At 39.7% G+C, this 27614-nt stretch overlaps 3 protein-coding genes and 1 pseudogene across 4 annotated transcripts; 2 read left to right on the top strand and 2 right to left on the bottom strand.

Moving 5' to 3' along the window:
• LOC113658147 overlaps positions 1–10487 on the bottom strand; it is a 40456-nt pseudogene extending 29969 nt beyond the window's left edge.
• Positions 7082–8502, bottom strand: LOC113658282 (structural maintenance of chromosomes protein 1A-like). Its single transcript, XM_027170631.2, has 3 exons — positions 8141–8502; positions 7662–7808; positions 7082–7542 (listed from the first exon to the last, which is right to left on the bottom strand). Exons 1-3 carry the CDS (start codon positions 8180–8182, stop codon positions 7396–7398), a joined length of 336 nt encoding a protein of 111 aa, XP_027026432.1. The 5' UTR covers positions 8183–8502; the 3' UTR covers positions 7082–7395.
• Positions 10488–11430: 943 nt separating the features above from the next.
• LOC113658146 lies at positions 11431–14942 on the top strand. Of its 2 annotated transcripts, XM_027170375.2 has the most exons (7): positions 11431–11570; positions 11701–12003; positions 12192–12521; positions 12655–12711; positions 12957–13052; positions 13240–13277; positions 13955–14942. In XM_027170375.2, exons 1-7 carry the CDS (start codon positions 11531–11533, stop codon positions 14018–14020), a joined length of 930 nt encoding a protein of 309 aa, XP_027026176.1. In that variant the 5' UTR covers positions 11431–11530; the 3' UTR covers positions 14021–14942. The 2 variants fall into 2 exon arrangements, with proteins under 2 accessions (XP_027026176.1, XP_047662783.1); XM_047806827.1 differs by lacking the exon at positions 13240–13277.
• Positions 14943–21863: 6921 nt separating this feature from the next.
• LOC113658142 (polymeric immunoglobulin receptor-like) lies at positions 21864–27614 on the top strand. Its single transcript, XM_027170369.2, has 7 exons — positions 21864–22043; positions 22281–22583; positions 22737–23066; positions 23212–23268; positions 23471–23581; positions 23732–23766; positions 25210–27614. Exons 1-7 carry the CDS (start codon positions 22001–22003, stop codon positions 25273–25275), a joined length of 945 nt encoding a protein of 314 aa, XP_027026170.2. The 5' UTR covers positions 21864–22000; the 3' UTR covers positions 25276–27614.

The following is a 27614-nucleotide window of genomic DNA, read 5'->3' as shown; positions in this document are numbered from 1 at the left end:
ATGTTTGTGTCAATTGTTTGTCCTGTCTGTCTAGTACAGGGGAAAAAATATATTTAAAAGGCGCTAGGGAAAAAAAGAGATCTTTAATGGGTGTATGCATCCGTGGCCCCGCTATATCACGAACGATGACACACTCGCTGTGTTGCTTGTTTGTTCAAGGAGCATGCTTGGTTGGCTTTTGAGGGAGCCAGCTGCTTGCATTTCTAGAGGTTTCTTCTGTGTAAGCTTTGATCCTGCTGGTTTGTATTTTCTAGCCAAGCGTCTGCGCCTCGTGGTTCAGGTCCTGTGTCTGCCGAGGAAGTGCGACGGCTTTGATCATTGCAATTGCAGGTTGAGTTAGCGGAAGCGTGCTGTGATTTCTCCCGACCCAGAAGAGAGTATTTTGCTGTTCATGTCGAGATCTGAGGAGCTCTCAGTGTCTGTGTCAAATTTTGGACCTGTGGGCTCTGAACTGTACTCTGAAGACTTTCAAGTTCACATAGGCATTTTGCCAGAGCACAGGAGGTTCCTCGGGCTCACTTTTGAAGGCAAAGCTTACCAGTGTTGTGTTCATCTGTTTGGTCTAGCCCTATCACCATGCACATTCACCTCTGTGTCTACAGGGCATCCGTGTACTGAATTACCTGGTTGACTGGCTCATTCTGGCCCAGTCGAAGGCTATGGCAGCCAGTTATCGAGATGCTGATAAACCCAGAGAAATGTATGCTTCAATCATCAGAGCAGTCTGCGTTCTCGCCCTCTATTCAGGTTGGCACAGCAGATTCTGCTCTGGGCAAAGACCAGGTCGCGTTGCAGCAGGTGCTGAGGATGGGTATTGATGTTCCCATAGCATCAGCCTTGACGCAGAGTCAAGTCCCCTTGAAAAGAAAATACACCAGGATATGTATGTAACCCTGAGAAAGGAACGAGATGCTGAGTCACTTGCCAACTCTGGGACGTCCATTTGCGTTTCCTTCAGACAAATAGAAACGAGTAATGACACCCTTGTATAGACTTGCTGGCCAGAATTCCTTTTGTCACATGTCCTATCCGAGCCATTAAATTGGTCTGTGTGTGCACACAGAGCTTCAGACACAACTTCCTCAAAGAAGCATTCCCATAGTATCAGCCTTGATGCAACATCTTGCTCCCTTCTCAGTGAACCAGGTTACATACGTAATCATCATCAGTGTGTGTGTCTGTGTGACTCTGGTGCTGATTGGAGGATTTGGACTAATGAAGATCTACAAACTGAGACAGAAGACAACACAAGGTAAGTTACACATATTCATACGTCTGACAATTGAATATTAATATGAGCTTGAGCTATTTAATTTTTGCTTAAAAAAGTTTCTCACATGAAGACCAGGTGAATTTCCACAAAATTTATTTTTCCACAAAATGTTCAAAAGTTATTTTGACCTTTTGTCCCCACCACACAAAGATATATAAAAACACACACATAGCTGCTGAAAATGTCTTGTCTTTGTTTATTATTACAGATAATACGTCTTCATTTAAGAGTCAAGATAATAAAGAAGTGAGTAAGTGTAAATGTGTGAGTGTGAGTGCACGTCTGACTGTGTGTAAGTGTTGTAGTTCTGATACAGTTGTGTGGCGGTGCATGTGCCACTGTCACAGTGTGAGTTTGAGTGTGTGAGTGTGTGAGTGTGTGAGACCATGAGTGTGCTCAAGTAACTGTGTAGCATTATTTTCTGAAGCTTGTTGTGTGAATATGATAAAATTCAATAATGTGGTATATTTACACAGTTTATTGTTAATAGAATTCTGGGAAGTTCCTCACTGATATTAACACACATTATGATGTTAAAGTGAACACTGAAGCCAATTTGAACGACTAATATATTTTTTTCTCCTTTCAGGTTACTCCAGATAACATTGATTCATCAGCTGTGTATGATCAGGTTACTCCAGATAACATTGATTCATCAGCTGTGTATGATCAGGTTACTCCAGATAACATTGATTCAGCTGCTATGTATGATAAGGTTATTGCTGATTATAACATTGATTTAGCTACTGTATATGATAAGGTTATTCCATGTTATAACATTGATTCAGCTACTGTGTATGAAAACATGAAAACGAGCTCAATTTAAACTGCACCAGAGAAAGAATCAGTCAGAACTTCCTGCTCAAACTGCTGAACTCTGCTTTCTTTGCTTTCTTTTTCTGTGCTTAATGTTCTGAGCTGCATCACAAATCAGTACTAGTTCAATCGCAAATGCATTTTTGAAAGACTGCTAGCCGTGTGTGTGTCTGTCTGTGTGTCTGTCTGTGTGTGTGTCTGTTTCTGTGTGTCTGTCTGTGTCCAATATTTAATTATTTATTTTTTACCAATTTACAAAATGCAGTGAGCAACCAGAAGACAAATCTAAATCAAATCAATATCTGGTGTGAAGGCCAGCAATTCTTACACTTACACACTTTATTCTGTGACGTCCATTAAAAATGTTTTGTGGGAGTGCCTCTCTCTCTCTCTCTCTCTCTCTCTCTCTCTCTCTCTCTCTCTCTCTCTCTCTCTCTCTTAGCACCTCCCGTGACTACTGATTGGCTCGGGGAGATGTCAATCATTATTTAGCTTTCACCTATCCGCTGAAGATGAACTTCAGCCAGCAGATATAAAACGCCTGGAAAAGGAGCGAAAATGACTTCCGCTTTTCCTTTGATGTTGTTGCCGTGTTACTTGTTTATGGTGGATCTGTTATACTGTTACCTTAATATTGGAGTCGTGTTTCCTCTCTGAGTCTTAGGAGCTTTTGCTCTTTTCGTTTATTTTGTAATACCAGAGGAAGTGGGACAGGTAAGATGTCGCACGACTTCCATTGTGCCACACTTAGGGAACTGGATGTTTAAATACATTAGGTAAGAGGTGTACACACCCCCTGTATGTTTTGTTTATTTAATTGCTTAGAGTAGGGAAGTATACGGTGCTCGGCGCTGAAGACTTTTTTTTCTTGTTTATTTTCCTTAGTTAGGTTAGAGGTTTAAAACAGTTAGTACTGGGTTTTGTTATTTTTCATTATTTACTTTGGCGTTTTGCACTAACGTCTCATTTTCTCTTGGGTTTATATTTTTAGATTTTGTTTGAATTGCCCATTTATCTCCTTTCTCACCTGTATAATAAATCACACATTTCATTGTTATTCCGTGTCCCCGTATTCCCTTTTTACTTACTACACCCACAATTACCACAACCATAAATGTTACTCTTTATCCTAGACAACTTTTAAAAGGTCGTAACAATACACTTGCACGAAGTCAGGGATTTTGTAGGATGGAGTCAGGTGTATGATTAATCAATTGTACCAAATGTTACTGTCATGACGCGGGGTAAGGAAGCGGACCCAAACGTAGGATAGCCAAATCAACAGGGTTTAATAACAAAAGGACATGAAACAACACACGGACTAGAGACAAGGACAAAGAAAACAGTAGGTTCCGCGCTGCACAAGGCAACGTAGCACAGTTAAATACACAGGGTAATCACAATAGGAAACAGGTGTGTAGACAGGGAGGAGCAGACGAAGGCGGGGCAGACAAGTGACGAAGAACGTAAACAGATGCACGTGGCCAAAGTCCTGGCTGAGTCATGACCGTTACAGGTACTGGCTGACACCACATAAACAGTGTATATGCTCTCTCTAGAAACAGGAGAAATAAACAAGACAGGGCAAACTCTGCATCCGTTTCTCATGTCGCTCAGCAGAAACAAGGAGAGAGGATTTATTAGACATTTACAATTTAAATCCTCCTCTGTTACAAACACTAAATGTTCAATTTGAAAATTAACACAGCTTCAAAATAATATACCATTTATTTTGGTATTATTTTGGCTTCAAAATAATATACCGTTAATATTTTATTGCGTTTGCATTAGTTGTTTGAAGCGTAACAAAAAAAAAGGTCGGTCTTAACGCAAATTTACAACCGGCAAGTCGGTCGGAATTAAAGCAAAAAAAATAAAATAAAAAATTGAGTCGGTCCTAAATTGACAGGGTCGGTCGGGTTACTGCAAACGAGAATATTTTAAAGGATGGCCTTATCTTTTTTTTTCCCCATCTTTCAGCAAATACTGAGTTATAAGTTTGAGGTGATTAAATAAATCAAAATGACAATAACCAGTGTTACTCTGTAAGCTATATCTTTTTTAACTCAAAATAAAACTTATAAAACATATAGCTTATGTTATCACTTAGATATGGCTCCTATTTTGCATTTCCAGATAGTTATTTTTACTCTTCCTAAAATGCATGAGCTGACAGATTTTTAACCTTTAACTCAACCATGACAAACATTAAGATTAGCTTTTTAACGTTTTGCACAATATTAGACGTTCCAAAAGTATTAAGCCTTTACAAAATTGTTTGAGGAGCTGAAAATAAATCTGTCTGACGTGACGTTGGCCGCAACAGGTGACGTCATCAGGCGCGAAAATGCGGCTGATGCTATATACATAGATGTCCACATATTCGTAACACAGCCTTATTAGCGGATGTTAAAACATTCAGAGACATTTTAACATATTACACTTCGGGTACTTAGCTTAATCTACTATTCCACCAACCTGGAAACAGGAGAAATAAATAAGACAGGAAGCTCAGCAGAAGGGAAGGGGACAGGTTCATTACCCCTGAACAAGTATTCACAAACATTAATTCCAATGAACAAATATTCAAAGACATTAATTATAAAATTATAGAAACTACCACAAATGTGATAACACTTTAGTGGGCATCACACAAACAGAAGTTAATGATCATCAATTTTATTTGTTGGTTGATACACAGTCAAGAACCAGTTTAGAGGCTTAAATCTTGGTAAGAAACAGACAAACGGTAAGGGTTTCAAGATATTTAACAGGCAAGAAACAGACAAAGTTAAGGACCATAGTAACAGCAGTCGTATAAAAATAAAAATAATGCAGATGAAAGACGCATCATCTTACTTCCCCTTGACGTAAGAAGATGACCAGCATTGCCACTAGCAAAGAACTGGCAGAAACTAGTAGGACCCATGTACTGTCTGTAGAAGTCTGGCCAGAAGTGGTCTTCATGGAATTGCAGACAAAAAGCCATAACTTAGACATGGAAACAAGGCTAAGGGACTCAACTATGCAGGAAAACATATGAACTGGGGTGCAGAAAAATGCTAGCAGGTGCTATGAACCGATGAGGCAACATTTTGCAGAGCAGTACAGTGAAGCATGGTGGAGGTAATTCGAAGATTTTTTTGTTAAATTTAAGTGGAATGGTTTGCCAATGGAAGGGTGCCAATAATTCTTGAAGCTATTGAATCTTTCTAAAGTATATAAGAAAAGACAGAATACACTACTGTTAATTAGAGGGAACTGATTTTCTGTATTTTATATGATATGTTACCTGAGAATGGCGAAAAGCAGAGCAGGGGCTGCTACCATCTTCTCACCTCCAGACAGGTTGTCCATCGACCTGAATCTCTTTCCAGAAGCCACGCGAACTACATTTGGCAGAACCTACCTCTCTCTCTCTCTCTCTCTCTCTCTCTCTCTCTCTCTCTCTCTCTCTCTCTCTCTCTCTCTCTCTCTCTCTCTCTCTCTCTCTCTCTCTCTCTCTCTCGCTCTCTCTCTCTCTCCAGATAACTACAACTATCTACCTAATTATAAATAATATAAAGCCTGAAATAAATCAATTAATATCATTAGGCAGATTTGAGTTAACAGGTCTTTTAAAATGCTGGGTGATCATAAAAAGTTTTTTATCCAGACCTGTGCACTGCTGTTACAAGAGAGGGCCTTGTAGATGTCATCAATATTGGTGGCGACAGACTCGAAGCAGGTATTAAATCGGTCGAATCTCTCCTTTTTAATCTGTTCAAAAGCTTCTTAGTTTGTGTGTGTTTGTACATTTGAAGATACATTTGAAACTCTTTGTATCATTATCGTAAAGCAGTGAATTGAATTGCACTAAAAAACTAAGATTTACAGTGAAGGATAATCTACATTTATGAGAGCATGGCTGAGAAAAAGCCAATCAAATCTGATGGAGATATTAAGATGGAAGATGCACTCTGTGGTGAATTAGTTTAAACTTTGAAGGAGCTTATTAAACTATGTTAAATTAAGAGATGAAACAATGTTAAAGCTTATGAAAAGAGCAGCCCAATACTAGATATATTGTGGTCAATGGAGATGTTAGAAAAAGTGTTAGAAAAAGTGAATGTTTAGTAAAGTGAATGATTAGTAATAAGCTAATTAATCGGCTGTGAATTGCATTGGAAAAAAAAAAGATTTACAGTGAGGGATAATCTTTACATTTATGAGAGCATGGCTGAGAAAAAGCCCACCAAAGCTGATGGAGATATTAAGATGTGAGGTGCACATCTAACTAGAAACATTTTTATAACTATTAGCAGTTTATTATTGATGTTAGAGATGTGGCTTGGAAATTGAGGAGACAGCTAATATAAGAGCACACAGTTCTGTCCACTTGACCTTTTTCCACTAATAAAACACCAACAGTAAATTACATGTGATAACTCATTAATTAACTAGTCATCTGTCTAACAAGATAACCGTTTTCATTTTAATATGTGCTCTAATTACTGCTAGCAAACAGACTGCATCTTCAGTAGAAGAATTTGGACCAGCTGTTTTCTTTAAAACTATTGGTTGAAATTCTATAATATCCAATATTCACAAAAGTATGTAAAGCTTTTAACTGCTAACATTGGCTTCTTAGCTGGTTGGCTAGTTAATGACAGCTAGGAACATTAGGGATATCCAGCTTGCTAATAGTCTTCATTCATTCATTCATTCATTCATTCATTCATTCATTCATTCATTCATTTTCTACCGCTTATCCGAGCTTCTCGGGTCACGGGGAGCCTGTTCCTATCTCAGGCGTCATCGGGCATCAAGGCAGAATACACCCTGGACAGAGTGCCAACCCATCGCAGGGCACACACACTCTCATTCACTCACACACTCACACACTATGGACAATTTTCCAGAGATGCATGTCTTTGGACCAGGGGAGGAAACCGGAGTACCCAGAGGAAACCCCGAGACACAGGGAGAACATGCAAACTCCACACACACAAGGCGGAGGCGGGAATCGAACCCCCAACCCTGGAGGTGTGAGGCGAACGTGCTAACCACTAAGCACCGTGCCCCCGCTAATAGTCTTTTGCTGGGAAAAACATGAGTGTCAACTGTTTAATACCACAATGGTTTGCTGCCTCTGAGGTCTGACCACAGGTTATTAACTAAAATTTTATTCTGGCTCCAAGGCACAGATGCTTTCAGAACTATTCTGGTGACTTTGCAAAAATGTAAAATTTCCCAGTGATCTTTAGTCAAAAAAATTCTAAAGCTAGCCATATCTTCCTAAATACTGTTTCATACCATCACTGGTTTCACTGGAACTTGTTCCTGACACACTCCACTTTCTCCATGGCCTTCATGTTGGGAGCACTGATGCGCTGGAGGCTGCTCTGCTGCTCGTTCAGCCTCTGCTGCAAAGTGTTCATCTCAATCTTGATCTCTTCCTCAGACAAAGCATCCTGTTCAGAAAACGGATGATATCTATGTGTTTTTCATGTATAATAATAATAATACAGTCTGTGTTATGGAAATTGCACTAAGATTGATTTGGAATTTTTAGTGTAAGCTTGTGAAATACCTTGAGGTCTTCATGTAAGTTGTAGAAAATTTCTATGAGAGCCTCCTTGGCATGCACAGAGCTGGAGGTTGGACTCATGATGGACGTGGCTGCTGATGGACTCATCAACTTGGGAACTTCCATGCACAAGGCAACAATAAGCCAAAGCTTCACAAAAAAAGAGAGAAATATCATCATCATCACCAGGAACTGCTTTATCCTGATCAGAGTCATGCTGAATCTAGAGCCAAACCAGGAAATACTATGTGAGAGCCAGGAACACACCCTGGATTGGGCAACAATCCATTGCAGGACACACTGCACACAAATATTCACACCTGGGGCAATTAAGCATAGCCAACTGATCTACCAGCATGTTTTCGGAGGTAGGGGGAACCTGAAAACCCATGAGGAGAACATGAAAAGGTTGCATGGACAGTAACCCAAGCTCAGGATTGATCCAAGGACCCTGGAACTGAAATGATTTCCATTGCCATTACCTTCTCACTCTCATCCTTCTTCACAGTCTGCTCCCACATCATCACTTTCTCCTGGTCCTTCTAAAGTTGGTTCTTCTCATAGTCCAGCTGAATGCCTAAGCGGGTCTTTTGGGTCTCGAATTCAAGTCTGTAATATGATTAAGGTGAAATGAGTAGGCAATAGATATGCAGTTAAGTCCAAATGTTACAAGCACTCACAGTTTTTTAGCAATCTCATTCTGTCTTTTAACTTTCTCCTCTTCAAACTCTCAGATATTTCTCACTCCAATCACATTGCAGAATTTCACAAATACCTCATCCTCCACCTAGAAGGCAGTATTGTTACTAATTCAACTGACAGTTATGGGTCTGAATTCAGAGTTAGAGATGTACTGGTATTCAGAGATGGGCCACAAATCTGCTTCGAACTCGAACTTCGAAGCAGACAGTGGTTTTAGGCTGACAGAATATTCAGGAGTGTGAACTTTGTTAAAGACATTAAAGACATCATTTCAATTATTTTATTCTAATGTTTATTTGAATCTATTTTAGAGCTCTAACACACAGCTGTTGGATTTTGAAGGATTAAGTCATGAGAAAGGTCTTTGTCACACACTTTATCTCTTTCTCCACATTCTGCTGCTCTCTCATCATTCTCCACAATTCTTTCTTCTAGTCTTTAAGCTCCTCATCTATATGATCCGTCTTCTTTCTTTCTTTCTTTCTCGATCTCACGGTTACGCTGGGACAGCTCTCGGTTGAGCTTCTCAGTTTCAGACTCATTGTGGTACAGTTTGAAAAGCTGTAACTGCACATTAGCTCTAACAACCTCGTCTTTCAGCCTCTGGTAACGCTCAGCCTGGGGATGAGGAGAGACGGACAGATTTTGTTTTAAAGGTAACGGTTTAATAGGTGATAAGCACATAGAACGTGCAGAAGCAATCACAACTGGATGTTCAAATAAGCTTTAGATAATATGATGTGCTATTCAGTTATCAGCAGACCTCCTCTTTCTCTTGCTTGGCCTCTTTGCGTTCAGCCGCAATGTTCTTCTTACTGTGGTAATTGAACTGGGTGTCCTCTTCAGCCTTTACCATCTCTTTCTTCCTGCGATCATACTCCTGAGTTAGTTCCCCAGAGCGGGAGATCTCCTCAAACAGAGCCGTAAATAAACAAAATGGAGGGAAATGGGGCAAAAATATAATTTAAAAAATCTGTGACTGTGGTGAGGAAAATCTTCCTTAGATGGAAGAGGAAGAAACCTTGAGAGGAACCAGACTCAAAAGTGAACCTCATCCTCATCTGGGTGACACGGGAGGGTGTGATTATAAACTGTAATAAACACCAGAGAGTGTTATTATGAGTAATATAATTTCTACAGTCAGACAATTGATAGCCAGACAATTGTGAATTGTCCTAGACGTCTCCCTAGGGAGGTGTTCCGGGCATGTCGAACCGGGACGAGGCCCCGGGGAAGACCTAGGACATGCTGGAGGGACTATGTCTCTCGGCTGGCCTGGGAACGCCTAGGTATTCCACCGGAAGAGCTGTAGGAAGTGTCTGGGAGCAGGAAGTCTGGGCGTCCCTGCTTAGAATGCTGCCCCTGCGACCCGGCCCCGAATAAGCGGTAGAAAATGGATGGATGGATGGATGGTAATGTGCGCTCATGTCTGTTATCCTCACAATACACCATACTGTGTTACTGTTTTTTTCTGCCAGCACAAAACTGATGTTGATATTGTCCACTCCTATTATACCATAATGAAAATATTATATTATTATAGAGAAAAGTTATATATTAAATTATTATTGTGTATTTATATTGCATTCCCTGCTTATGTAGGCTAAATAAAACGATGTAGGGATTTTGTGTCTATATAGAGAGGGGCATGTCTCATGGCTAAAACATGATTTTTATTAGCGCTTATAACGCATAGCACAGGACTCACTGCTGTGATCTGACATTCAGTAAACAGAAAAACAAGCACTAAATGAATGGAGCAATGAGTCTGCGTTAATCAGACCTGTATTCATCTGTGTAAGCAATAACAAAACCTGTCACTTACCCGAGCCGTTTGGTCTGATAATAGCTGTGAATTTGCGGAAAGGTCCGATTATTTGTCGGCGTTTATAAAATTTGAAATTTTCAATCTCATTTAGTTTCAGATAGCCCATTTTGCCAGGTGCTGGAACACGTTAAGCTCCCTGTGATGATAAACAGAGAGAAGTGCTTGACTGCAGGTTGGGTGTGTGTTTGGATGTGAGGATGATCTGATTGCTGCTGATGTCACTGAGCTTTAAAACTGCAGTGTTGTGAAAATCAGACTGTTTGTGTTTTAGAGCTGTGTAATCTTTTGCCTGTGTCCACCCCCCCAGAAGAGTGGAGAGGAGAGGAGAGGAGAGGAGAGGAGAGGAGAGGAGAGGAGAGGAGAGGAGAGGAGAGGAGAGGAGAGGAGAGGAGAGGAGAGGAGGGATATTATACCGAAAGTACTTTTGACCAACTTGCTCAATATAATACAAATGACAACGAGTAGATTTCAATAAATCTAAAACTGCAACCAACCAGTCAGTGGTGTCAAAATTTTCAAAGCAAATAAGTACAATACAGAAAGACACATCAAACATCAAAAAAAATCCCAAGATACAAGACTTTCATTCATTCATTCATTCATTCATTCATTCATTCATTCATTCATTTTCTATCGGTTATCTGAACTTCTCGGGTCACGGGCAGCCTGTGCCTATCTCAGGCGTCATCGGGCATCAAGGCAGGATACACCCTGGACAGAGTGCCAACCCTTCGCAGGCACACACACTCTCATTCACTCACGCGATGCCAATCAACCTACCATGCATGTCTTTGGACCGGGGGCATGGGGAGAACATGCAAACTCCACACACACAAGGCGGAGGTGGGAATCGAACCCCCAACCCTGGAGGTGTGAGACAAGCGTGCTAAACACTAAGCCACCGTGCCCCCAGATACAAGATTTAAGAAACCTTTTAGAAATTGTTTCCTGTCTTACTTTTGTGCTACAGCATCACCACAGTGACAATGCAATGTCCAGCCACTGTGTTTATAATGTTCTGGACATTATCTTACATTACAAGAGATAAAACAATTAAGAAATAAAATATTGTGAACAGAAATCAATTTAACAAAGCAAACAGTATGTATGAAAGCATTTTAGATGGATGTCATGCAGATCTGTATCACTTTACAGTAAGACATTTTTAAGTGTGAATTCCTTGTTCTAAAATCAGCATTGTGTGAAAACAGGAAATGACAGAATTCTAAAGGCAGAAAGACATCAGACCACAAAGTAAAAAGGGCAAAGTAGACATGAGAATCAGTAGAACTCAAAGAACTCAAAGAAGCAGACGTGAAGTGAAGCTGAATTTTATTCCAGGATGAAGATCCTCCTCCTCGTCATCCTCTACCTGATCTCAGGTGAGATATTCATCTTTAAATAACTGTATGTGATGTTATTTATTGTGGATTATGAGAATATTAAAAGCTCAGTGAGGTTGATTGAGGTTCAGGTTGACTGACATGAGTGTGATTTTGATTTGATTGACAGGTCCAGTAGACTGCTCTGATGTGATTGGTTACTCAGGTGGAAGTGTCATTGTTATCTCTGATATAAACTGGTACAAACACAATAGTAAATATATCTGCAAAGTGAATGAAAAAGACTGCACTGATATAATACGTGTTGACACCAAACGCTACCAAGTTCAAGAAGGAAGATTCAAGTTGTATTCAACCCCAGACAACTTCTTCTTAGTATTGATCAGAAAGCTGAAGCCACAAGATGCTGGAATGTATAGATTTGGACTGGGGGATCAGAGCAACTTGACCATGAACCTAAAAATTTATAATAGTGAGTAAAAAGGTTTTTGAGATATATATACAAAGAGATATATGTATCATTGTATCACACACAGTCAAAATATTTATATAATAAAGAGCTTGTATTTTCATAACTGAGCATTAAAGATGTTACACATATATAAATGTCTATTATTATTTGTTTGAATGTCTACTTTTATTTGTTTGTTCAATTGACAGATACATCTTCCGGGTTGCCAAAAATAATAAACGCTTATCTTGGGCAGAATATTACCATCACCTGTAACTATCAAGGGGAGTATGAGAGCAACACCAAATATGTCGACACAGTGAATGATGACATTAAAATTAAACCAATTCTTGATACTAACACAAATTTTAAGAACGGCAGATTCTCCATTTCTGATGACAGAAGTGCTAAAGTTCTCAGTGTGAACATCAGTGACGTGAGAGAAACTGATGAAGTATTTTATTTATTTGGTGTGTATTATGGAGACAGATCAGTCAGATATTGGACCTACTTTACACAGGTGTGGCTACATGTTACAGGTGACCATTTTATTTTTATCATTTTAAAAATAAATCATTCTGACTCAAAATAAACCTCACAATAAATCTGTGTGTACAGACAGATGATTTTTCTCATATTTAAAACTGAGCACAAAAATTTCCCCAAAAACAGACACCAACCTGATGACCTCAGCAGCACTGATAGAAACTCCATCTGCAGTGTGTTTCAGTAAGAACTCTTTACTCTTTATACATAACTCACTCTTTCATTGTGTTTTTGTCTTCTTTTGGCTGTTAATGTTACAGATCGTATTCATGTTTAATGTTAAAAATAGGTTTCTTCTATTTATTTGCACATATTTTTTATTTTTTCTACTTCATTTTTATATTTGCACAGATTATATTGTAAGATATGTGTTTGGTTAATGTGTTTGGTCTGTTCCTATTCTGTATTGTGTCTGTTTTTGGCTCCAGCTTCCTCTATCATCATCATCATCATCATCATCATCATGCTGCTGGTCGGAGGATGTGGGCTAATGATCTACAAAATGAGACAGAAGAGAACACAAGGTGAGTTTTACACACACACACACACACACACACACACACACACACACACACACACACACACACACACACACACACACACACACACACACACACACAGAGAGAGAGAGAGAGAGAGACACACACAGACACACACACACAGAGAGATAGACAGAGCTGCTGAAACTTCATGTCTTGTTTATAATTACAGATAATACAGACTCACTCAAGAGAAAAGAGAATAAACAAGTGAGTAATTGTGTGTGTGTGTGTGTGTGTGTGTGTGTGTGTGTGTGTGTGTGTGTGTGTGTGTGTGTGTGTGTGTGTGTGTGTTAGCCTGTGAGGTTAGCTGGTAAATGTAAGCATGAGTGTGAGAGTGTGAGTGTACATGTTTGACTGTATAAGAGTGTGAGAGTGTAAGTGTGTGTGTGTGTGTGTGTGTGTGTGTGTGTGTGTCTGTGTGTCTGTGTGTGTGTGTCTGTGTGTCTGTGTCTGTGTGCTCAAGTAACTGTGTAACATTATGTTCTGAAGCTTGTTGTAGAAATATGCTAGAATTCTATGATATTGACATAGAACTTCAGGAATTTCCTCATTGATATAAATGAATGAATGAAATTGGGACATAGAAGCCTTTATTATCACCACATAGACATTACAGCACAGTGGAATTATTTTATTTGCATATCCCAACTGTGGAGGCTAGAGTCAGAGCACAGGGGGAGCTATGATACAGTGCTCCTGGATCAGGGAGGGTTAAGTGTAGCAGCTTGGCAGTGCTGGGGCTTAAACACTGCCCTTCTGAGCAACAATCCAGGCCCTTAACCTCTTGAGCCACCACTGCCCCATACACAATAACCTTAAAGTGAACACTGAAGTCATTACTGTGAGACGATTTGAACAACTAATATATTTTTTTCTGCTTTCAGCTTACTCCTGATTATAACACAGATTCAGCTTCTGTGTATGAAAACATCAAAATGAGTGCATTTTAAACTGCACCAGAGAAAGAATCAGTCAGAACTTCCTGCTCGAGCTGCTGAACTCTGTTGTGCTTAATGTTGTGAGCTGCATCATAGTGGCTCAAATCTCAACTCTGTACTGTGTCTCTTCACTTCATTACTGTACTGTGTGTGTGGTTGAAGAGTTGGTTAAAGAATTGAAAGACTTAAATATGAGTGACTAAAAAAAGACAATGAGGGATCAGATGCTGTACCTGGACAGCTGGAAGAAGATTGCAAAAAAAAGGAAGATTATAATGCATTAAGTTTTATTTTCAGAAGTTCGGGAGAACTCTGAATTGCTTTCCTTTTTCTTATGTTCATGTATTCTCCTATAATAGAATTGATAAGATTAATATTGCTTATTTTGCCTGTAAACAAATGTTTCTTGCAGTGAAATCTTAAAAAACCATGGTGCATTTGTGGGTGAAGTCTGCAAATGAAGTGTTTCAACACACGCTGTCGAAAATTCGATGGTGAGAGATAGTTTCAGTCATATCTGCAGGAAGGTAGCTGCAACCATATAACCATATATAGAATTGTTTAAAGATGAGGAACAAACATGAGTAGCACTCTGAGGGTTGCAGACAAGAAATGTTTGGAGGACGAAATTTGATGTTGGCTGTCGAAAAAGCCCAAGGGGGGCCAGACTCGAGCAAAATCCAACTTGCAATAGCAATGTTACAAAGTGTATATAAGGATCATGAAATTTCATCTTGGTGTGCATTCTAGTGTACTGTGGGCAGCCTCAGTACATGTTATACTCTATGTGCATCAGAGAACATACACAAGCTTACACTTGGAGAGTGTTTCTTGGTTTGTTATAATCTGCATTTTAATAACTTTTACTTATTCTAATACTGTTTGATTATTTGAAGAAGATTTTATTTGTAATTTCCTTTTATTTTACTTTACATATATTACACACATTTATCTGTATTACATTGCTTTTAATAAAAACTAGGCCTCCCATTGTGAGGACCCTGAAAAGACAAAAAGGTCTAGAACAAAAACAATAGATTAGGTAGAAGAACTTGGAGAGGATCCTCGTTGGAAGACAGAGGGACTTCAAAGGACACCTGCGTTTAATGAAAGACCAACTCTGATAGTTGATCTTGTGTTTTCAAAACTAACCCGTGCAAACTAGGACACATTCCTTAGTGGGATTGTGGAAGGGTTTCCTACACAATCCGAAAACATGTGTCACTAAGGGAAACGTACGTCAGTATAAATTACTTCACTACCCTACCAACAATTCTCACACTTGCACAAAGTCAGGATTTGGTAAGATCAGTGTCACATGTATGATTGACCAATTATACCAAGCACGTGCAAATGATCATCAATTTCATATGTAGGTTGAAACATACAGCTGTGTAGGGGCTTCAATCTGAGTAAGGAACAGACAAACTCTGCTAATAAGGTGAGGTTGTGGAAGACAGTTTCATGTCACAGGTTATACACCATGGCAAGACTGAGCAAAGAAACAGGCAATGTTAAGGATCATAGACACAGCAGTCGGCAAAATACTGCCTGGAGAAGCCACCATCTTCTCACCTCCAGGTATAAACATGCAAGAATGTCTCTAGGTTACGACCGTAACCCTAGTTCCCCGAGGAACGAGACGCTGCAACGAAACGCTATGGGAACGCCCCTGCGTGACCGCGCTCTGAACCACGTGTGTAATCTGACCAATAGGCATTGGGATGTGATGTCATCGGTGGGTGACATCGCGTAAACAGGAAGCTACAAATGGCTGAGAAATGGACAAGATGCTAGCTCCTGCGAGAGAAGATTAGCGCCGCAGGGATGCTGGGAGTGTGGCACGGAGACGCAGCCTCTCATTTGTCAGGGAACTAGGGTTACAGTCAAAACCTAGAGACGTTAGACACACATGTGTCATAGATGTCTTGGAGTGCCACTCCAGCGGACCAGGCCATAGAGGCCGCCACACCCCGGGTAGAGTGAGCTCGGACCCCGAGCAGTGCGGGGAGGCCAGAGGACTCGTGAGCTGACACAATCGCATCCATTACCCATCTGCTGAACGTCTGCTTAGTGGCCGGGAAACCTTTCCTATCAGGGCCGTAGCAGACGAGCAGCTGCTCCGACTTTCTCCACAGACTCGTCCTGCGGAGGTAAGTGCCCAGTGCTTGCACTGGACACAGTCGGTTTTGTTGCTCCTGTTCAGGGGCTGTAAATAGAGGAGGGCAGAATGCCTGCAACACGACAGGTCGTGAGGGGGCCGAAGGCACCTTCTACAGGCCACTTCAGTCAATGGCTCGAAGGGGGGCTCTGATAGAGCCTCCAGCACAACTCCCAGATCCCAGACAGGCACTCTGGGTCGCGTCCCGGGCCTCAGCCTCCGGGCGCTGCAGAGGAAACCAGTGGGTGCCTATCCAGCAACTGCCCCACCGGCGGGGTGCTATATGCCGCGATGGCAGACACGTAAACCTTCAGGGTCGAGGGGGTTAACCCAGTGGCAAACTGTTCCTGTAAGAACTCCAGAACTGAGCCGATCGGGCAGTTAACTGGTTCCAGGCCATGGTGCTCGCACCACGATGTGAACAGTCACCACAAGAGACGTGGGCTGCTCCACAGACCCTGGGCGGAGTGCCCACTCATGACCGCACCCCACCCCGTGAGGGAAGCATCCGTCATTAGCGTCACGCAACAACATGGAGCCCCCCCAAGGGCCTGCGAGCCCCACGGGCACTGGCGCCGCTTTGCCTGGTGCCGCTTTGCCATGCGACTACAATGCGAGCAATCAACTCCCTCGAGAGCCGATTGTGCATGCCTATTTACCTTGGAAGAAAATGAAAATTCATTAGTGGTTGAAGTCTATCTTATACTAAATCCTAGGTACTGGCTATTTGCAGGAAACAATATCGAAGAGGTTAGACTGTGTGTATGTGTGTGTGTGCATGTTTGTGTGTGTGTGTGTGTGTGTGTGTGTGTGTGTGCGTGTGTGTGTGTGTGTGTGTGTGTGTGTGTGTGTGTGTGTGTGTGTGTGTTCGTACATTTGAAGATATTTTCGAACTCTTTGTATCATTATTAGTTATGAAAAATCCCACCAAAGCTGATGGAGATATTAAGATGTAAGATGCACTCTGTGGTGAATTAGTTTAAACTTTAAAAGCCCTTTAAAATATTAAAAGATGTTAAAGCTTATGAAAAGATTTTCGAAGACAAAAAATAAAATGACAAAATGCAAAAGGTCATTATTATAATGGTTCTGTCACTTAATCAACATAAAACAAATTCAGCTCTTTTAGAAACAAGTAAGGCAAAGCCAAAGACCAAATAAACACCTCTGAATTGTAACACATACACAACAGAAGATTGTTCTTTAGCTAGCGCTGCACTCTATTTTGAAATATAGACAATCCCAAAAGGAATAAAATCCAAATATGAAATAAAGCTGGTGAAGAAAAAAAGCGGAATATCGCCATCTACTGTCTGAAATGGCAAATTACAGCAGCCCAAAACTAGATATATAGTGGTCAATGGAAATGTGAGAAAAATGTGAGTTAGTATTAGAAAAAGTGAATATTTCTTCAGTTTTTCAGACAATAAACCATCTAAGTATAAAATATAATGATGACTCAAAGTGATGCTCGCAGCTCCAGTGGTTTTCTAGGATGATGCTGCACAATTCCAGGATTTGCATTTTTTTTCATTGGTTGTTGTGTTAAATCTTACCCAGATACAATAGTGCTATTTTCTGATTGGAAACTATTAACAAAGGTTGGACTGAGAGGTTACTTGAGGAAAGCAGCTGTTTGTAAGTTGGGGGAAGTGGCAGAGAGAGCCTCCTGTTGGCTCTGGCATAAGAGAGTGGATATAAGCTGGAAACTTGGAGGAGAGGCGCAGTGACCTGGCCAGTTACTGCTGACCCACTAACTGGAGGGTGTTGTGGTTAAGGGTTGAAACACCCAGTGAAGTTTGGGGACCACCTGATGACCTCACATCCAGGCCAAGGCTTCATTCATTGGTAATGGATGTATGTTAGCATCGTAGATGTATTATATAACTAAAGAGAAATAGAAAGAAATCTTTTGGGCTTCTATAAACCAGAACAGTGTTTAAAATGATGTTTTTATAATTTCTAAGAGTGTACATCACATATAGAGAGATTAGTGTGAAGAAAATGGACCTGAAACTGATCTGACCTGGTTCTCCTCCAGAGTGAGGTCCTGGCCTTGACTCTGAGCCTCCTCCTCCATGCGCTCCTCAAACTCCTGCCTGGCCATCTCCACAGCTCCCTGTTCTCGGTCCAGCTCCTCCATGTCTGCTTTACGCTTCTTGTACATCTTCTGAGCATTCTGCAAAGACTTTTGTGCTGCCTCCAGCTTCTTTATCTTGTGTGAGGTGTTCTCCTTGGCCTTGATGTATTGAGGCCGTTTCTGGTTTAACTCAGCATCCTTCTCTCTGTAGAAAGCAGACAGTGGTTTTAGACTGACAGAATATTCAGAAGTGTGAACTTTGTTAAAGACATTAATAAAGACATGATTTCATTGTATTTTATTCTAATGTTTATTTGAATCTATTTTATCTCAGAGCTCGTTCTTTGTCACACACTTTATCTCTTTCTCCACATTCTGCTGCACGTGACAAAAACAAACACAAACGCACATGGCCAAAAATCCGTGCTGATCCCTGACAGATCCGCGCTGATCCCTGACAGTAAGATACCATGAGCCTAAAACACTGTTCATTTTTTTAAATACACAAATACAACAAACAGGGGAGAAAGTGCTAGCTCAAAGTTTGAATAAAACAGGAGAGAGAATTTTTGTTCTAGTTTTTACACAAAATAATCTTCTCATGAATAACCTACTTACTGTATCCATCATGGGGAACTATCAGGTCCTGTCAGGATCCAGCCTGGACTTTGGCCACGTGTTTTTGTTTAAGTTCTGTGTTCATGTGTTTGCCCCACCCTTGTCTCTTCCTCCCTGCCTCTGCACACCTGTTCCTCATGTGTCTAATTATTATTAGTATTTAGTCGAGCCACATTGCATTGAGCAGCGCGGAATCCTCTGTTGTTGTCGTGATGTTGTCTTTTCTCTAGTCTGTGTCCCTGTTTCTTTTTTTTAGTTAATAAATCCAGTTTATTTTACGCTATCCTGCATTTGGGTCTGTTTTTATTCCTGCGCCGCTGACAGATCCTGTCTCTGCCCACAGTTTCCCACAAACCTCAAAGGGCATTATGGGTATTCTGTATTAAATTTCAATTCAAATTTATTTGTATATCTCTTTTAACAATAGACATTGTCTCAAAGCAGAACATAAGAAACATAATACAAAAAGTAAATATTATAGATTATATTACAAGATTAATATAATGCAAAATTTCAAGACTAATATTGGTTTTATATTTAAATGTGTTTGTATTTATCCCCAATGAACAAGCCTGAGGTGACTGTGGTGAGAAATCTCCCTTAGATGGAAGAGGAAGAAACCTTGAGAGGAACCAGACTCAAAAGGGAACGGCATCCTCATTTGGATGACACTGGAGGGTGTGATTATAAACTGTTATAAACACAAGAGAGTGTTATTATGAATAATATTTTTTCTACAATCAGATAGAGTGAGACAATTCTGTATTGATTAGAAGGTTGTTGTCCTCAAACACCACATAGAGCTAAGATCTCTGAATGCTTGTTTCCTCATAAAGCATTGAAGAACATTGCTACTAAAATCTTTCATACCTGAAATACTAGGAAGTTCCTTGCCTTGATGAGGATTCCCAGTTTCTCCAATTCCTCACTGTACTCTGAGAGTCCTACCACCTTGTTGTCAATCCGATATTCAGATGAGGCACCTAAAACACATCAGTGCATCTACTGTAAAACACTGACAAAATTTACAGTTCCAGCATTTGGCAGATGCCCTTATATCCAGAGCGACTTACATTATATCATTTTTATACAACTGAGGGTTAAGGGCCTTGCTCAGGGGCCCAACAGTGGCAGCATGGTGGATCTGGGATTGAACACACAACCTTCTGACTGGTAGCCCCACATCTTACACACTAGGCTACCACATGCATAAAATGATTTAATAATGTAAAAAAAAGACATTCACTGTACCGATTACAACTCGCGTGACAACTCGCGTGCGACACTCATGTCCATTATCCTCACAGTACCCCATACCGACACATGCACGGTTAGCTGCAGGTTTTCCTACCGGCGCACCGTGAATCAGGTCTTTCAGTGTTTTAACACGGAGGTTACTGGTCTTTTCTGCCAGCACAAAACTGATGGCATCCATCAGGTTGGATTTTCCTAAACAACAAAGGGGAAAAATGTGCTGCAAATAAGCTCCCTGTGATGATAAACAGAGAGAAGTGCTTGACTGCAGGTTGGGTGTGTGTTTGGATGTGAGGATGATCTGATTGCTGCTGATGTCACTGAGCTTTAAAACTGCAGTGTTGTGAAAATCAGTGTTTGCGTTTTAGAGCTGTGTAATCTGTCACCTGTGTCCACCCCCCACCCCCCTGTTTTTTGCAGCGACAGGTCAAAATAATAGTCCTCTATAGGTATTTATTTATCATTAATCAACAAATCAGCAAAGAGCATCAGTGCAAATATGCCAGAATTAGCTAAATTTCATCCGTTGTCCTAAGGCAAGTATCATAAAACACAAAATACAAATTACTTACAAACACAACATGCATGTAGACATGTTACACAGAACAACAAAGACTAAGTACAGTAAACAGCAGTCACATAAAATTTAAAAGGCCACTATGAACAGACATCCAATGAGAAAATGATTTACATATGGGTACATTGCTGGATTGATTTAAGCCATTGTTTAACTTTTTTTTTTTAAAGGTTAAGTAATTGTCACAATTGCATCCAACGATGTGCTCTTTCAGAGAAATTAAAATGAGTCAATTTAGCAAGAAGCAAATTATGATTAATGGTACCAAAAGCTTGTTTCAAGTCCAGAAAAACAGCCCCTACAAAGCCGCCCTGGTCTAGCAGGCTTTTTAAGTCACAACATCTTCATCTCACACAGATCCCCCAACCTCATCTCCAAGATTAGAAATGCTCATAAATCATCTTTGTCATTAATGTCAAATTAATGTAATATTAGCTAGAAACGAAGGCACTGTCTGTGGTACTGACATATTAGAGAAGAGAAGAGGAGAGAAGAGAGAATAGAGGAGAAAAGAAGAGAAGAGAAGAGAAGAGAAGAGAAGAGAAGAGAAGAGAAGAGAAGAGAAGAGAAGAGAAGAGAAGAGATACTAAACCAGAAAGTACTTTTGACCAACTTGCTCAGTATAATACAAATGACAATGAGTAGATTTCAATAAATCTATAACTGCAACCTACCGGTCAGTGGTGTAAAAGTTTTCAAAGCAAATAAGTACAATACAGAAAGACACAACAAAATAAAGTAAAATAAAATCCCCAAATACAAGACTTAGGAATATTATAGAAAATTAAAATAAATAAAAAATATTGCATGTGATTATTGAATTTTACTTTTCACTCAACTAAAGAAACTAACTGAGAGTGTGAAGCATTTTGTTTCTTTTAGAAATTGTTTCCTCTCTTACTTTCGTGCTACAGCATCACCACAGTGACAATGCAATGTCCATTGTTTGTATGTTCTGGACATTATCTTACATTAACAATTAAGAAATAAAATATTGTGTACAAACAGTATGTATGAAAGAATTTTAGATGGATGTCATGCAGATCTGCATCACCTTTCTGCAAGACAATTAATTTTAAGTGTGAATTTTCCTTATTCTCAAATCAGCATTTTGTGAAAACAGGAAATGACAGAATTCTAAAAGCAGAAAGACATCAAACAGAAACAGAAAGACATTAGACAACAAATTAGAAAGGGCAGAGTAGACGTGAGAATCAGTAGAACTTAACTTAGTTTGACAGACAGAACAAATTTCAAGAGAAGTAAATAAGTAGAAGTGAAGTGAAGCTGAATTCATTCAGGATGAAGATCCTCCTCCTCGTCATCATCCTCTACCTGATCTCAGGTCAGATATTCATCCTTAGTAACTGAATGCATTTATTCTAGATTTTAAAAGAATTACACACACTGCTCCGTGTGTGTGTTCACGGTGTGTGTGTTCACTGCTGTGTGTGCACTTTGGATGGGTCAAATGCAGAGAACGAATTCTGAGTATGGTTCACCATACTTAGCGGTATGTCACATCACTTAAAAAGCTCAGTGATGTTACTGACATTAGATGTGATTTTGGTTTGATTGACAGGTCCAGCAGACTGCTCTGATGTGATTGGTTACTCAGGTGGAAGTGTCTTTGTGTACTCTGATATAAACTGGTACAAACACAATAGTAAATATATCTGCAAAGTAAATGAAAAAGACTGCACTGATATAATACGTGTTGACACCAAACGCCACCAAGTTCAAGAAGGAAGATTCCTGTTGTATGCAAACACAAACAAATTCTTCTTAGTATTGATCAGAAAGCTGAAGCCACAAGATGCTGGAATGTATAGGTTTGGACTGGGGGATCAGAGCAACCTGACCATGAACCTAAACATTTATAATAGTGAGTAAAAAGGTTTTTTATTCATTGTATCACACACAGTCAAACTATGTGCATAATCCAGAGCTAGTACTTTTATAACTGTGCATTAAAGCTATTACACATCTATAAAGCTTAGAATATCTACTTTTGTTTGTTTGTTTGTTCACTTGACAGATACATCTTCGGGGTTGCCAAAAATAATAAACGCTTATCTTGGGCAGAATATTACCATCACCTGTAACTATCCAGGGAAGTATGAGAGAAACACCAAATTCGTCAACACAGTGGATGATGACATTATCATTAATCGAGTTCTGGATACTAACACAAAATTTCAGAACGGCAGATTCTCCATTTCTGATGACAGAAGTGCTAAAGTTCTCAGTGTGAACATCAGCGACGTGAGAAAAACTGATGAAGTATTTTATTTATTTGGTGTGTATTGTGGAGACGGATCAGTCAAATATAGCTCCTACTTTACAGAGGTGTGGCTACATGTTACAGGTGAGCATTTTATTATTTTATTTTTATCATTTTGAAAATAAATCCTTCTGACTCAAAATAAACCTCACAATAAACCTGTGTACAGACAGATGATAGTTTTCAATCTCATATTTAAAACTGAGCACAAAAATTTCCCCAACAACAGACACCGACCTGACGAACTCAACAGCACTGATAGAAACTCCATCTGCAGTGTGTTTCAGTAAGAACTCTTTACTCTTTATACATAACTCACTCTTTCATTGTGTTTATTGTCTTCTTTTGGCTGCTAATGTTACAGATTGTATTTGTTTAATGTTTAAAATGTTTATATTTATATTTGCACACATTATATTGTAAGATATGTGTTTGGTTAATGTGTTTGGTCTGTTCCTGTTCTGTATTGTCTCTGTTTCTGGCTCCAGCTTCCTCTATCATCATCATCATCATCATCAGTGTTTGTGTCTTTGAGACTCTGCTGCTGATCGGAGGATGTGGACTAATGATCTACAAAGTGAGACAGAAGAGAACACAAGGTGAGATTTACACACACACACACACACACACACACACACACACACACACACACACACACACACACACACACACACACACACACACACACACACACACACACTGACAGAGACAGAGCTGCTGAAAATTCATGTGTTTGTTTATAATTACAGATAATACAGCATTCAAAAGTAAAGAGAATAAACAAGTGAGTAATTGTGTGTGTGTGTGTGTGTGTGTGTGTGTGTGTGTGTGTGTGTGTGTGTGTGTGTGTGTGTGTGTGTGTGTGTGTGTGTGTGTGTGTAAATGTGTGAATGTGTAAGTGTGTGAGAGTGTTAGCCTGTGAGCCTTAGCTTGTAAATGTAAGCATGAGTGTGAGAATGTGAGTGTGTGTGTGTGTGTGTGTGTGTGTGTGTGTGTGTGTGTGTGTGTGTGTGTGTGTGTGTGTGTGTGTGTGTGTGTGTGTGTGTGTGTGTGCTCAAGTAACTGTGTAACATTATGTTCTAAAGCTTGTTGTAGGAATATGACAGAATTGTATGATTTATTGACATAGAACTTCAGGAATTTCCTCATTGATATAAATGAATGAATGGAATTGGGGCATAGAAGCATTTATTATCACCACATAGACATTACAGCACTGTGGAACTACTATGTCGCTTTGTAGAAGCCAACATTCTGTTTTCCTATTTAAGCTTAGACAAAAATGTATCAAGAGTAACTCCTCCTAGGGCTTTCGAGCCACATGCACCAAATTCGGATAGGTTGTATAACCTGGTCTGGAGTTTGTTGCTATTACTTTTCTAAGCGATCCGAGTACTGGTACTTCCAGTACCGAGTCTCAAAATGGCCTTTTTTCACATAGACTCCCATTATAAACTTTGGAGGTTTATAACTCGGCAAGCTTTTAAACTATCTACACTAAACTCGGCCAGCTCCTTTAGGATGATACTCTAAACAAAGTATTAAATTGGTGTACCGACTGGCCTTTCGGTTGTGACGCAGCCCCGCCCCCAATATATGCAAAATCAAAAAACTTTTTACAACATGGACATGTGACATATCAAAACACTCACAACAATGAGGGGAACTTCCTCACAGATATTCTGATGATGTCACTTGACGTCACGTGATGTCACGTGAAAATCAAAAATTAGCACATGGACTTGTGACATATCAAAACACTCAGAACAATGAGGGGAACTTCCTCAAGAGTATTCGGATGACATCACATGCTTGTCTCCACTTACCTCCAAATGCTTTGGCACCCTAGCTTTCTGTCTACTTGCTTCCAAAAGTAACACTGACCCTTATGTCCACTCACCTCCAAAAAGCACCAGCCTTGGTGAATACTTGCATCATCAAAGCCAACATCAAAGATTGTCGCGACAAAATTTACAAATCTAGTTTTATTTGCATTTCTCACGAATCCTCAGGAGGCTAGAGTCAGAGCAAACGGGCAGCTATGATACAGTGCCCCTGGATCAGGGAGGGTTAAGTGTAGCAGCTTGGCAGTGCTGGGGCTTAAACACTGCCCCTCTGAGCAACAGGCCCTTAACCTCTTGAGCTACCACACACAACATTAAAGTGAACACTGAAGTCATTACTGTAAGACGATTTGAACAACTAATACAATTTTTTCTCCTTTCAGCTTATTCCTGATTATAACACAGATTCAGCTTCTGTGTATGAAAACATCAAAATGAGTGCATTTTAAACTGCACCAGAGAAAGAATCAGTCAGAACTTCCTGCTCGAGCTGCTGAACTCTGTTGTGCTTAATGTTCTGTGCTGCATCATAGTGGCTCAAATCTGTACTGTGTCTCTCTTCACTTCATTATGGTACTGTTATCTACTGTGTGTGTGTGTGTGTGTGTGTGTGTGTGTGTGTGTGTGTGTGTGTGTGTGTGTGTGTGTGTGTGTGTGTCTGCCTTTGTTTTGTTAAATATAAAGTTAATTGTGTGTACAGCGTTACTGAGCAAAAGTTTTAGACAGTGCTGAATTAGAATGCTTTTGAAAATATATACTTTAATTGTTTCATTTTACCAATCTACAAGATGCAAAGTGAGCAAACAGAAGAAAAATCTAAATCAAATCAGTATTTGGTGTGAATTCTCTACCAACATTTCTTACACTTGTACAAAGTCAAGATCAGAGTCAAGTGTATGATTGACCAATTATACCAAGCATGTGCTAATGATCATCAAATTCATATGTAAGTACAGTACAGCTGTGTAGGGGCTTCAATCTGAGTAAGGAACAGACAAACTCTGCTAATAAGGTGATGTTTTTGAAGACAGTTTCATGTCGCAGGTCATACACCATGGCAAGACTGAGCACAGCAGCAAAGCAAACAGTTAGTTCTACTGCATCAGCAAGGTCTCTCCCAGGCAAAGATTTCAAAGCAGACTGTGGCTTCATGATGTGTTCATCAATTTGAGGAAACACAAAGAAACAGGCAATGTTGAGGATCATAGACACAGCAGTCGGCCAAATAAACTTAATGCAAAGATGAAAATTCCATGATGTGGAATGTCTGTCTGGAGAATCATGTACTGTCTGGAGAAGTCTGGCCAGAAGTGGTCTTCATGGAATTGCAGACAAAAAGCCATGAACACAAGGATAAAAGACTCAAGGAAACACGGCTAAAAGACTCAACTATGCATGAAAACATATGAATTGGGGTGCAGAAAAATAACAGCCAATGCTCTAAACAGATGAGGCAAAATTAGAAATATTTGGCTGTAGCAGGAGGCTTTTTTTGCCTAATAGTTGAAGAGCAGTACAATAATGAAGGCAACAGTAAAGCATGGTGAAGGTTTCTGGCAAGTTTGTAGTAGCCTTTCTACAACTGGATTTGGAGATTAGTTCAAGATTAATCTGTCCTCAATGCTGAGAAATAGATAGATACTTATCCATCATGCAGTAACAACAGGGAGGTATCTGATTGGCCCCAAACATATTCTGCAGCTGGACAACGACCCCAAACATACACCAACGTTATTATGAACTATCTTTAGTGTAGAGAAGAACAAGGAGTCCTGGAAATGATGGTTTGGCTCCGCACAGAGCCCTGATCTCAACATCATTGAGTCTGTGTGGGATTACATGAAGATACAGATGGATGTAAAGCAGCCTACATCAACAGCAGATCTGTGGTTAGTTCTCCAACATGTTTGGAACAACACACCTGCTGAGTTCCTGCAAATACTGTGTGTAAGTGTACCTAGAAGAAATTATGCTGTTTTGGAAGCAAATGCTGGCCACACCAAATACCTGTGTCATGAATCTGATAACAAGAAAGATATATAGTGATGTCATCTCATTCACATACATCTTCATAATACTCATTCACCTACATTTTTGTTATACGTTTTCATTTGGTTATTCTGTTGATGCTTAAGATGGACAGTCTATATAATTATGTACTGTATATCTGCTAAATGTCATTGAAATTCTCTTTTTCTGTATCTATAAATCTTTATCGATAAAAGCACACTGCTTACCTGTGCTTATTTAAACACTGCATTCATTTTTCTCAGTGCTCTGAAGCTTATTCTTTCTTATTTGAAAAAAATAAGAAACAAAAATGAAAGAAAGAGCGAGTTAAAAAAAAAAACAGGAACAAAAACAACAAGGGGAAAAAACAGAAATAAAGGAAATAGAATAGCAAGAAAAAATGGAGAAGCAGGAGAAGAAACATCAAAATCTGAGCAAAGAAAGAGCTACTTAAATAACACAAAAACGAGAGAAACAGTCCATAAAAAAATTAAATATAGTGAACAAAAAGATCCATTTAACAAAGAAAACCATATATATAAAATCATTTTAGATGGCATTCATGCAGATCTGGATCACTTTTCTGCAACACAATTGTGTAACATTCCTTCTGCTGAATATAGCATTGTGTGAAAAAGGAAAAGAAAGAATTCTTACAGCAGAAAAAACATTGGATCAAAAAGTAGAAGTGATGATCATTCTGTATGTCTGGATGTTCTGTATATTGACATTGTCAATTGTAAAAAGCGCTATACAAATAAACTTGAATTGAACTGAA

The sequence above is a fragment of the Tachysurus fulvidraco genome, chromosome 23 (genome assembly GCF_022655615.1).
Source record: "Tachysurus fulvidraco isolate hzauxx_2018 chromosome 23, HZAU_PFXX_2.0, whole genome shotgun sequence".
Lineage (NCBI taxonomy): Eukaryota > Metazoa > Chordata > Actinopteri > Siluriformes > Bagridae > Tachysurus > Tachysurus fulvidraco.
This window is presented reverse-complemented; position numbering and strand designations above follow the sequence as displayed.

What these genes read in the sequence shown, in the direction of transcription:
- LOC113658282 (XM_027170631.2), bottom strand. Translation starts at nt 8,182, where the DNA reads ATGATGTGGGAGCAGACTGTGAAGAAGGATGAGAGTGAGAAG. An exon ending in AGAAGGATGAGAGTGAGAAG is followed by an intron (nt 7,809 to 8,140) that starts GTAATGGCAATG and finishes TTTTTTGTGAAG; the next exon opens with CTTTGGCTTATTGTTGCCTT. An exon ending in ACTTACATGAAGACCTCAAG is followed by an intron (nt 7,543 to 7,661) that starts GTATTTCACAAG and finishes TTTTCTGAACAG; the next exon opens with GATGCTTTGTCTGAGGAAGA.
- LOC113658146 (XM_027170375.2), top strand. Translation starts at nt 11,531, where the DNA reads ATGAAGATCCTCCTCCTCGTCATCCTCTACCTGATCTCAG. An exon ending in TCCATCTGCAGTGTGTTTCA is followed by an intron (nt 12,712 to 12,956) that starts GTAAGAACTCTT and finishes TTTTGGCTCCAG; the next exon opens with CTTCCTCTATCATCATCATC. An exon ending in AGAGAAAAGAGAATAAACAA is followed by an intron (nt 13,278 to 13,954) that starts GTGAGTAATTGT and finishes TTCTGCTTTCAG; the next exon opens with CTTACTCCTGATTATAACAC.
- LOC113658142 (XM_027170369.2), top strand. Translation starts at nt 22,001, where the DNA reads ATGAAGATCCTCCTCCTCGTCATCATCCTCTACCTGATCTCAG. An exon ending in GAACCTAAACATTTATAATA is followed by an intron (nt 22,584 to 22,736) that starts GTGAGTAAAAAG and finishes TTCACTTGACAG; the next exon opens with ATACATCTTCGGGGTTGCCA. An exon ending in TCCATCTGCAGTGTGTTTCA is followed by an intron (nt 23,269 to 23,470) that starts GTAAGAACTCTT and finishes TTCTGGCTCCAG; the next exon opens with CTTCCTCTATCATCATCATC.